Source organism: Marmota flaviventris (genome assembly GCF_047511675.1).
Source record: "Marmota flaviventris isolate mMarFla1 chromosome 5 unlocalized genomic scaffold, mMarFla1.hap1 SUPER_5_unloc_1, whole genome shotgun sequence".
Classification (NCBI taxonomy): domain Eukaryota; kingdom Metazoa; phylum Chordata; class Mammalia; order Rodentia; family Sciuridae; genus Marmota; species Marmota flaviventris.
In genome coordinates, this window is record NW_027287679.1 from 87736 (window position 1) to 100354 (window position 12619).

The window sequence follows — 12619 nt, forward strand, 5'->3', positions numbered from 1 at the left end:
TTATTATTATTATTATTATTATTATTATTATTATTTTGGTTCTTTGGAATGAAACCATGTCCCTTTGTGCTACAGGAATACATTCCACTCCTGTGCTAAATTCTGATAACTAATTTTTGGATCGGCCAGCACACTCAAAAAAATATGTGAAATCATGACTGTATGTGTTATGGCAGACTCATTTTTAAACTAGAATTCCTTATGGAATTTATTCCTCAAATACTAAGAGTGTTACTAATGTGTTTATGTGACAGTCTTTTGAGTCCTGTCAATTCTGCCTGCTTTCAGATCACAGATTGCTGTGGATGACCATATCTAAATTCTTTATGCTTTCTCATATTTTTTAAGATGCAGGACCTGTATCTTCGTACACGGGTGAAAAGGGTAACCCGATATCCACTAAAACAGAGGAAGCAGGATTAGAAGATGTGCCACAGTCCCAGATGGGTATGAAAAAACAATCATGTTCATATTAGCTGTTATTCTAAATGCATATATCTGATCCTATTAGTTCAGAAAAAAAATAACTGATAAGAAATAAAGTATACCTTGCCCTGGATCTTGAGGTACAGGATACTTAGGTATAATAAAATGGATTAAACAATTCATAGGTCACTTGACATATGTGCTGCCATCTGACTACTTCAGCTTTGACATTGAAATTCTCCGTATTCGTCTTTCTTTCTCTGAATACAGATCTCTGTGGTCTCCAGCATTCTGCGTCTTCACATTTGTATATGTACCCTTGCCGAATTATTTATAATGATCACAAAGGTGTTCTTACCTTTTGAAACTCAACTGCAAGACTTATTTACTAAAGATATATTGTCAATATTCATTTAGAACATTTCAGTCTTGTGATCAACAAAAATCCCCAAACTTAAAACTCCAAAGCTAATGTAATCTTTATCAATGCTAATAAAAATAGTTATCATTGGACTGAGCTCTGTACTCACTTAGTAGGAATATGAGTGTGTTTTCTTTTTATGTTCAGATTTTATTGATTATGTATTTCATTTGCTTTTCAGTATCTAAAGACGTACATGCTTTATACAAGGTAAATCATCTTCTATGTTTGTGTTATATTATTAAATGCATGCTGTATGCACTGTAAAATATTTACGTATTATCTTGTCTCCAAGCACATGAAGCCTACCATTAAAAGCAAAGATACAGCTCTCAAAAAACAAAAATGGTGGAAGCAAAAAATAAAACGGAAATCAGGTAACTTTTGCAGTACAACTTCTATAAAACTACCTATGATTAAACCTTGGAAATGATAGCAAACTTTTCACTCCTGATATATCCATTTGTGCCATGTGTTGGGAGGATTTGCCCCATCAGGTCTGTGTTGGTGGTGCATCCACATTTCAAAATATTTCTGTAAATCTATGAGGAAAAGATGTTTTAAAATAACCTATATCCTAGGTGTTTCTACAATTAAACTTCCCAAATCGGAGTCATGACACTTGTCAGTTGGATTGTGAGGCTGATTTTTCTTCCCAACCCAATTTTAAAAGTAGGTCCAGGGGAGCAGGATTGAAATCCAGAATCCTGAGATGATGAGGACTTGTATTTTTCTTGAAGCCAAGATGTCAAGGCCGGTCTGTGAAATACAAGAAAATCTAATTTAAAAGACAATGTGCACTCTACCCTGACATCTAGTGTATCAACCAAATGCATCAAACTTGTTTTTATGCTAATTAGGTACTGACTTTGACAACTCTTGTGGTCAGTTTGAGGCAAGAAATAATAAAAGGAATGATCATATATACTTTAGTTTATCCCTTGCTTCTAAAGTGAACATTTGCTGGTGAACACTCTTTCCTGAAATTTTATCTCAGAGTAATCAATCCATAAATTCTTCCACATCCCAATGGAGTCTTTGCTCATTATTCTTTGACTTGTTGTTTGTCTGTTACCTCTGTATGGTAAAAACAGAACCCAGATCCTTTTGAAGACATTCCTTCATTCAGTCCTGCATCAACCCCATAGTGCACTTTTGCATTTTCTTTATTCATCTCCATTCATGATCATGCCCCTCAAGCTCATGTGCCCACAGATTTGAGATAGTTCCAGCTATATATGGATACATGGCCTAGATGAAAGTGTTAGCTCTGTGTATGTCCAACCATCTCAACATTTCGAGGCATCTTTCACAATGCAAATTCTTCCTAACTGTATGTTTAGCCCGTTTCTACCTGCATGATCTTCTGGCAGTTTTCACCAATCCCTGTATCATCAGACATATACCGTCCCCCTTAACCCTTGTCTCTATGTCATGCTATAGCCTTCCACATTTTCACCATTCTCTGCCTCTGGCTGATGGCCTCACTCCTCGAGTCTCCGTTCATCCCTACCTCGAGAAAAGACACCATCCACGCCAAGTGTTATTGCCTCAGGCACTTACCTGACACTCAATTATGGGGTGTTCAAACCTGTGTGTTTTAAGAACATCTCCTGTAGTCCAGGACCTAGTGAACTAGACAGAGAATGAATAACTTACAGGCCAACTGATTTTTACTCAGTACAATTGCGGGTCAAGATCTGAGATAGCTAACGCCAGAGAAGCAAAAACAGTTTATGTCAGGAATAATAGGCACCATGAGTAATGCTTCCAAAAACAGAGTGAATCCTAACAGAAGAAATGCAGGTAAAGGAAAGGAAAGGAATATGTGGTTCACTGTCAAAGGTATCACAGTGATCGTATATACACATACTTTTTTGTTGACACCAAAGTTACATGCAGTGGTTCATTAAAAATTACTATTAGGAAAAAGACATAGTAAACAGTGTGAAGTGTCTTCTTTCCATTGTAATTTTAGCATTTTTTTCTTCAAAATATCATTTTTCTTTGAGTGGTTGAATCTTTGAGATATCATGTGCATTGAATATGGTGAACTCTTGTTTTGTTGAAGCATTAGATTAGTAAAAATCCCTGCTAAATCACTCAATACTCCCTGGGTGAAGAGGGACTCATCTGTAATTTCAGCTTAGTTAGAGACTGAGGCAGGCTGATGTCAGGTTCCCAGTGAGCCAGGGAATATTCAGACACTCTGTCTTCAAAAATAAATAAATAAATAAAAATAAAGGCCTTTTATTTGAAGTAAGTACTTGCGTTCTTGCCAAGGATACACATGGCTCTGGGTACAGCCACCAAGCTGACACAAGAATCCAAAAATTTCCAACAGCATAAACATTCACCTAAAATTAAACTTACCTAAAAACGTATCATTATGAAAATCAAATTGTATGATTATTACAATTATGTTTTAGTTGGCTAGATTTTCACTCAGTCTAACTCTTTTAAGTAGTTTAAGAAAGTACATCTATGCATTTATCCCCAGATTCACATTGCCATATGTCATCAGAGGAATTGAAGGAGGGGGTTGATGGCATGGATAAAAGCCATGGACAGGTAAGTAAATGTGTCAATTTAAATTCATGGTCTATTTCTCTTCTTTGATGGGAAGGAAGATTATGCCAAACAAAATGACATCACACAATACATACTTAGAAATCAAGGTCATAATTTAATATTTAAGTCTAAAAATGTAACACAACATGAACATGAAAATAGCTTTAGAAATCACATGATTTTAAACAGAAGCTTAAAAGTAACCTTCATCTTAGTAATGTGGGGAGATTTTTTTGAGTATTGTTTCAATTTTCTTCTGTGTGACCTCCTCACGTAATGAGGATTAAATCTAAGCCTCGGAAATATCCAGTTGAAAGTTGAAGAGTATATAATTGAAATGGCCAGTGAACACATTCATGTTAAAGATCATCATTCCCAAAGGCTCAAAATTTTAGTTTCCCATTACCAGTAATCCATGATGGTATTAAAGACTCCAGTCTCCCTACACACTCCAGTATGTAGGCTGAGGCAGGAAATAGACTTAAAGGAGAAACCAAACAGCCTATTATAGAATCAGGTCCTTTCAGGATGTATCCATCAATCCTGTTTGAGTACAAACAAAAACTTTTAGTTCCTTTACTTTTCATGCAAGAAATCAAGAAAATTACTAAACATTTTTATTCCACCTCTGAAGTGGACATTAATAAAAAGAACTTGGATGCAGTTACTGGGAAGTTGCAAAATTTTTGTGGTATCATAATGCCCTATATTTTAGGAGGAGAATTTGCAAGCATTTTAGTTCAGCTGTTATGTATGTGTGCTTTTAGTGTACAGATTTTTCTTTGGGATGTGTTTGGGTCAGGCCATCATGTTCAGAATCAAATTCCCAAATGAACATATTTAACATAAAATATTTACTCACCAGTATCTCATCAAGGAGAAAGATGACCCTCTAGGAACAATCATAGCTTAAAGCAAAACATGCATATAAACAAACTGTATATTTAATGTGGTTTCTATAATACTTAATAATTAATCGAAGTTCAAAGGAAATAAGAATACTCGTAAGACTTGAAAAAAGTGATTAGTGACAATAAAATTATCATGATAAATTTTAAAAAGAACAGATAATGAAAGTGGTTATAGTAAGCAGAGATTGAAGAGGAAATCAGGATGAAATTCAATATTAATGACAATAGGAAAGAATATAAAATAAGAATAAAAATGTAATAAAGGAAATAAAATGAAAACTGAAAAAAAAGTCTTAGAAAATCATATATATTGTGAAAAAAAAAAAAAGGCACAAACAAACTAATGAAAATCTTCACAACTCCCGTAAACTAATATAACTGAAATGGATATACTTCTGTCCAGGATTTCTAATTTTGGAAAGCTAAAGCTTTTTATGGTTTGGAGGATGCAAATATTGTCCATCAGTTTCTTTATCTGCTCTAGCTCAAAAAGGCCTTCCCTGACATTGGTGTGATCAAGTGGATCTCCTCTGCTCCTTGCTCCCCAACTCCTCCCAGACAATGCTGAGGGAACTTTGAAAGTTACAAAGGAAATTACTCTCAGTATTTGATTTTGTACTCAGAGAGATGGGTCTATGGATGTAGAAATTGCCTGATAAACCCAGTGATCCATGAAGGCTGGGGTCTAATCTGTAATGTAGACCCTAATTATGGAATTTCTTACACAGTGGTCTTTTTTTAAGAGAGTGTGAGAGAGAGAGAGAGAAAGCGAGAGAGAATTTTTTAATATTTATTTGTTAGTTTTCGGTGGACACAACATCTTTTTTTGTATGTGGTGCTGAAGATGGAACCGGGGCCGCAAGCATTCTTAGTTTCTTCTCCAATGAAAGTGTTGCATACTTTACCCAAGTTTGTTTGCTGTTATTTTCATGTTACATACAGACACATTTCCTCAGTATATTTTACTTTTTTAAAATATGTTTTGACTTGGTAAATATTTTGCCGAAATGCATTAAGTTTTCGAAGTCTCTGATGAATAAATGAAGCAAGCACAACAGTTTATCATTCCTACACAAGTTGACAGATTGAAACTCTCATCTTACCAAGTATCATTCTTTCAGAATAAAAAATTGGCCATTCAAATTTAAAATGCTATGGAACACCAAGTGCCATTCTTAAAAGTCTTTCAAAGCATTTTTAGAACTGCTGGGAGTGAAAGTTGATTGATTATATACTTTTTTTATTGGTTGTTCAAAACATTACAAAGCTCTTGACATATCATATTTCATACATTAGATTCAAGTTGGTTATGAACTCCCAATTTTACCCAAAATACAGATTGCAAAGTTGACTGATTATATACTGATGCTCGTTGTTTTGGGTATATGCTTGTCAGTGTGTATATTCTGTGGGAACACAGTTCCTATGTCCCTCATTCTGGCTTTATCCAATCAGTAGATTATATAAGAGCTCACTTAATCTGAGGTGCCTAAGACAGTGAAACTTATGCAATATAATCTTGTTCAAAATGCACTCATCTTATTTCCAATTCTGATGATTTTTAAATAGACATATGATGATGAAATTAATGTAATGATGAAATCTTCATGCAACTCATTATTGGCATTATTTTCCCCAGAATGTCTGTGAGAAACCTCCAGAGGTTTGTACTTCTAGCATATCTGGTGTGTCCTCTTCACAATCAAAGAATAGAATAAATGGACATAGAGAAGGTAAGAGTCACGAATAATGCAAAATTCATTGCTGAGCCTATTGCCTTAAAACATGAGCACTAGTATATTTTAATTGTTTAAAGAGAGTATGTGTTACCTAGTGAGGACAAAGAAATATAGTGAGTCATATGGTATTAGGTTTGTGTCACAGGTTAAACTGTGGATATTGCTAAAGAAACTGAATTAGGATATGCATTTTGATACATGCTTCAATCAAAGTAAAGTAGAAATGAAACAGAAGAAGAGGGTATGAACACTGAGACAGGCATTAATTACAGGGAGTCAAGGAAGAGGTAGCAGTTGTACTCAGTGGAAAGAAGGACCCTCAGTTACATAAGAGGGGTGAAAGAGCAGTGTTTTCAAAATATGGGAAGCATTTTTGAGTTTCCATGTTCAAAGCTGAATGAGGTGTAAAGTAAAAATTTTCCAACCTTCCTGATTTAGTCACAGTTGGAATGGAATTAAATTGAGAAGTGAAGAAGGACTCCCAGATTGTTATGTTTGTTTATCACAAAAGATTATTCATGTAAAAAATCTAATGACACATAATGTGTTGGTATCTGTACAAAGAATGTATAGGGTAGAAACACCAATTAGGAAAATGGAAAGAAATAGAAATGGTTACAGAGTGGTCCCAAAATTCACCTATATCTAAATTTGGAAAGTTATAGCTTTTTATAAACTTTCATTTAATGGGTACCACTAGGGAGAAACCCAGAGCTACATTCAAGTTAAGTTAGAGGTATTTGATTCCAACAATGTTTACATTGGAACTCTCAAACTGTAGTGAATCATCAGTTGAGGCCATGTTCAGATGTCATTATGACTTAGAACGTCTTTGCTTGTACATTTCCTTTAGATTCAAAGGTGATTCCAATGATCCTGGTATGCCAACAGCATTTTTGTAGCCAGGAAAAGAATGTCCCTTTGGGAAATTAAAAAAAAAAACAAAAAACACTAGTAGATCCTACAAACTGGGAAAGAAGAAGATCAAGTGCCATCATAAATATTGCTATAATTCTGATCATATTTCTTATGTAGTGGGGATAACACAAAAGACAAAAAATTTAGAAATCGTATTTCTTTTTTCTCTTTTTAATATTTTATTTTAAATTATTGCATATGACAGGATGCATTACAATTCATAGTATACTTATAGAGCACATTTTTTTTATATCTCTGTTTGTACACAAAGTAGAGTCACTCCGTTCATATACATGTATGAAGATACATGTATTTAGGTCACAAGTACATTCTTATTAATATTTCCACATATTAATCTTAGTTTTCAAACCCTAACCCCAGCTCACTAAAAATATTTGATATTACCCTTTCCAAAATTCTGTATCTATAATTACTGTAATTAAAGTTTATGTACACAAAATAAATTTTAGACTGTATTTTGCCATTTTTTTTAATTTTGGATGTTAAGTTTGCTTACATATCAAAATATATCTTATATAGGAATTATTAATTTGTCCCCTTATACACAAACTATATATTCATAGGACTTACACTTTACTGTTCCCTGTGTCAGATCCTGTATATTTATATTAGTTTCCATGTATATTTTCAAAGTATAGTCCTTTTTGTTAATTAATTTTTTTTATTTATATATGACACCAAAATTAATTACCATTTATATTACACATGTAGAACACAATTTTTCAAAACTCTGTTTGCTTACAAAGTATGTTCACAAGGATTCGTGTCTTCATACATGTACTTTAGATAATGATGTCAATCACATCTCACCATCATTTCTAACCCCATGGCCCCCTCCCTTCCACTCCACCCCTCTGCCCTAGTTCATCTATTCCTCCCATGCTCCCCCTCTGTACCCCACTATGAATCAGCCTCCTTATATCAGAAAGAACATTCAGCATTTGGTTTTTTGGGATTGGCTAACTTAACTTAGCATTGTCTTCTCTAACTTCATCCATTTCTCTGAAAATTAGAAATCATATTTCTAAGATAAATTTGCTACATTGGCAGACAGGAAGTAGTTGGAATAACCCGTACAAAGAATGTAAAATGGAAATAATGAAGTCCTCTACTCTAGAGGGTTTTGTTTTTGAAAAAGCTAGAAGGGAGGCAAAATGAGAGAGAAAATAAAGAAGTTAGCCAGGTAATTGTGGAGGTGAAAAAGAGAATGCAATTCAGCATTTTTCAGTGTACCTGCTATCAAGCCAAAGGTGAGATGATTCCTGGTCCAGAGATGATTTAAACATGTAGGGACTGGAAAAATCTGGGCAACCTTCTGAAACAAATCTATCCTGCACACCTACCAGGCCACACACCATGTGTGTAACATTTATAAGAGTGATTTAGATCAGTGACTTAGTGTTTTTGTACCTTTTGTTTATTGGAAGATAGTTATTTTTATTATTCTGGATGATGATGATGATGATGATGATGATGATGATGATGATGATATTGGAGCTTTGGAATGAAACCATGTCCGTGGTGCTGCAAGAATGCACTCCATTCCTGTGCTTAATTCTGATCTCTAGATGCCTCATTTTCTGATGAGCCAGCACTTTCAGAAAATATGTGATATCATGTCTGGTGTTTTATGTCAGACTCATTTTTTTTTAACCAGAATTCTTTATGGAATTTATTTCTCATACACCAAGACTGTTTCTAACATGTTTATATGAAAGACTTGGAAACACAATACTTCATTCCTATCTGTCAATTCTGCCTGCTTTTGGATCACAGTTTGCTGTGGATAGCCATATTTGAATTCTTTATGCTTTCTGATATTTTTTCAGACGCAGGACCTGTATCTCTGTACAAGGGTGAAAAGGAAATCATGATATCGACTAAAACAAAGGAAGCAGGATTAGAAGATGTGCCATGCTCCCAGATGGGTATGAAAAAACACACATATATGTATTACCTATTATTCTAAATGCATATATCTAGTCCAATTAATTCAGAAAAAAACAGTTTGATGAGAAATAAAGTGTACATTTCCGCAGATCTTGGATGAAAACTTTTTAATAATAAGACAAATGAGGTAGAGGATACTCAGTTATAATAAAATGGATTAAAGAATTCATAGGTCACTTGACATATGTGCTGCCATCTGACTACTTCAGCTTTGACATTGAACTTCTCAGGTTTCTCTTTGCTTCTCTGAATACAGATCACTGTGGTCTCCAGATTCTGCATCTTCACATTTGTATATGTACCTTGCCTAAATATTTATGATGATTGCAAAGGTGTTCTTATTATTTGAAACTTAACTACAAGTTTTAATTACTAAAGATATTTTCTCCATATTGATTTACTACATTTCAGTCTTGTGATTGTACTCAACAAAATCCACAAACACAAAACCCCCAAGAGAATGTAGTTTGTATCAATGCAAACGAAAATTGTTATCACTCAGACTGAGCTCTCTACTTATTTCATAGAATGATGAATGTGTTTTTCTTAATATTCAGGTTTTATTGATTATATATTTCACTTGCTTTTCAGGCTCTAAGGATGTACATGCTTCCTACAAGGTAATTCATCTTCTATATTTATGTGATATTATTAACAGTATGCTGGATGTACTGTAAAATACTTATATAATATCTTGTCTCCATGCACATCAAGCCGACCATCAAAAGCAAAGATAAAGATCCAAAAAAACCAAAATGGAAGAATGGAACAAAAACACTGGAGTCAGGTAACTGTTGCAGTACAACTTCTATAAAACTGCCTGTGTTTAAACCTTGGAAATGATAGCAATCTTCTCACTCTTAATATATCCATTTTCTGCCATGTGTTGGGAGGAGTTGCCCCATCGGGTCTGTGTTGGTGCTGCATCCACATTTCAAAATATTTCTGTAAATGCCTGAGGAAATGATGTTTTAAAATAACCTATATCATAGATGTTTCTACAATTAAACTTCATGACACCTGTTAGTTGGATTGTGGGGCTGATTTTTTTTCCCACCCAAATTTTAAAAATAGGTCCAGGGGAGCAGGACTGAAATCCAGAATCCTGATATTATGAGGAATTCTAGTTTTCTTGAAGCCAAGATGTCAAGACCAGTCTGTGAAATACAGGAAAATCTCATTTATAAGACAATGTGCACTCTACCCTGACATCTAGTGTGACATCACATGTCTTATGTGCATCAAAGTTGTTTTTATGCCACTTATGCCCTGACTTTGAAAACTCTTGTGGTCAGTGTGTAGCAAGAAATAATAAGATGTATGGTCATATATACTTTAGTTTACCCCTTGCTTCTAAAGTGAACATTTGCTAGTGAACACTCTTTCCTGAAATTTTAACTCAGAGTAGTCAATCCATACCTGCATATCCCAATGGAATTTTTGCTCATTGTTCTTTGTCTTGTTGTTTGCTTGTTTCATCTGTATGGTAAAAACAGAACCCAGATCCTTTTGGAGACATTCCTTCCATTCAGGCCTGCATCAACCTCATAGTGTACTTTGCATTCTCATTATTCATCTCCAATCATGAACATGCCCCTCAAGTTCACATGCCCACAGAATTAAGATGGTTCCAGATTTATATGTGCCCATGGCATAGATGACATTCTTTGGTATGTGTATGTCCAAGGACCTTAACATTTTGAGACATCTTTCACAATGCTAGTCTTCCTAAATCTATCTTTAGCCTGTTTTTCTAGTGCATGAACTTCTGGCAGTTTTCACCAATCCCTGTATCATCAGACATATACCATCCCCCTTAACCCTTGTCTCTAAGTCATACTATAGCTTTCCACATTTTCACCATTCTCTTCCTCTGGCTGATGGCCTCACTCCTCAAGTCTCCATTCATCCTTACCTCTAGAAAAGACACCATCCACGCCAAGTGTTATTGCCTCAGACACTTAGCTGACACTTTATTATGGGTGTTCAAACCAGTGGGTTGAAAAGGAGACCCTGAAGTCCAGGACCTAGAGAACTAGACAGAGAAGGAATAATTTACAGGCCAACTGGTTGTTAACAAGTACAATAGCGGGTCATGGTCTGAGGTAGCTAACACCAGAAAAGCAAAAACAGTTTATTTCAGGATTAACAGGCACCATGAGGAATGCTTCCAAAAACATAGTGATTCCTAACAGAAGAAATGCAGGAAAAGGAAAGGAAAGGAATATGGGGTTCACTGGCAAAGGTATGACAGTGACCTCTTTTTTTCTCTTCTCCTTTCTCTCTCTCTTTTTTTTTTTTTCCAGAAACCAAACATCGTGTGCAGTGATTCATTAAAAATTACTATTAGGAAAAAGACATAGTAAACAGTGTGAAGTTTCTTCTGTCCGTTGTTATTTCAATATTTTTTTCTGTAAAATATCATTTTTTAATGGCTGAATCTTTAAGATATCATGTTTATTGAACATGGTGACCACTAGTGTCTCTGAAGTTGGATTAGTAAAACTATTCCCTAAATCTCTCAAAACGCCCTGGGTATTTCAACTTAGTATATTTCAACTTAGTGGGAGGCTGAGGTAGGCAGGTTTCCAATGAGCCAGGGTATATTTAGACACTCTGTCTCCAAAAACATTTAAGGCCTCAGATTTGAACGTAGTGCTACAGTTGTTGCCAAGGATGCACATGGCTCTGTGTACAACCGCCAGGCCCACATAACAATCAAAAAATTTCAAACAACATAAACGTTCACCTAAAATTAAATTTAACTTAAAAGTATCATTGTGAAAATAAAATTTTATGATTATTACTTTTGTAGTTGGCTATATTTTCACTCAGTCTAACTCTTTTAAGTAATTTAAGTACATCTATGCATTCATTCCCAGAGTCACATTGGGACAAGTCATCATCTGAAGAGAAGAAGTGGCTTGATGTCACAGAAAATAGTCCTCAACAGGTATGTAAATGTATCAATTTAAATTCCTGGTGTTTGTCCCTTCTTTGCTTTGGAAAGGACATTGTGCTGAACAAAATGAGCTCAAACAATATTTACTTGGAAATCAAATATCCTAATTCAATATTTAAATCTAAAGTATGTAACAGGAAACAAACATGAAAATAGCTTTAGAAATCATGGAAGCGGAAGCTTTGAAGTAACCTTCATTTTAGCAATAGAGGAAATTTTTTGAATATTGTATCAGTTGTCTTCTATGTGATCTCCTCACATCATAAAGAATAAATTTGAAACTCTGAAAGACCCAGTCAAAAGTCAGAAAATACTTAATTATAATGGCCAGTGAAAACATTTCTGTTAAAACATCATCATTCCCAAAGGCTCAAAATTTTAGTTTCCCATTACCACTAATCCATGCCGGTGTTAAAGATTCCATTCTCCCTTGACTCCACTATGTAGGTTGAGGCAGGAAATAAGCTTAAATGAGAAACTGAACAGTCTGTTAAAGGAATCAAAATCCTTTCAGCATGTATCCTTTCTCTTAGTGTACAAAGAGAAACTTTCTAGTTCATTTACTTTTCATGCAAGAAATCAAGAAAATCACTAAACATTTTTATCCTACCTCTGAAGTGGACATTAGTAAAAAGGAAGTGCTACAGTTCTTGCCAAGGATACACATCATGGATGCAGTTATTGGTAACTTTTAAAATGT

General features: G+C 34.7%; 1 protein-coding gene across 1 annotated transcript in view; it reads left to right on the forward strand.

The window, feature by feature from the left end:
• The window catches only part of LOC114083934 (titin homolog), a 109834-nt gene that overhangs the window by 71550 nt on the left and 25665 nt on the right, over positions 1 to 12619 (forward strand). The window contains exons 34-40 of the mRNA XM_071607115.1: positions 349 to 447; positions 1029 to 1057; positions 1143 to 1224; positions 3348 to 3418; positions 5969 to 6062; positions 8837 to 8935; positions 11840 to 11910. Coding sequence (XP_071463216.1) covers positions 349 to 447; positions 1029 to 1057; positions 1143 to 1224; positions 3348 to 3418; positions 5969 to 6062; positions 8837 to 8935; positions 11840 to 11910 — 545 coding nt within the window. The remainder of the gene's footprint in view (positions 1 to 348; positions 448 to 1028; positions 1058 to 1142; positions 1225 to 3347; positions 3419 to 5968; positions 6063 to 8836; positions 8936 to 11839; positions 11911 to 12619) is intronic.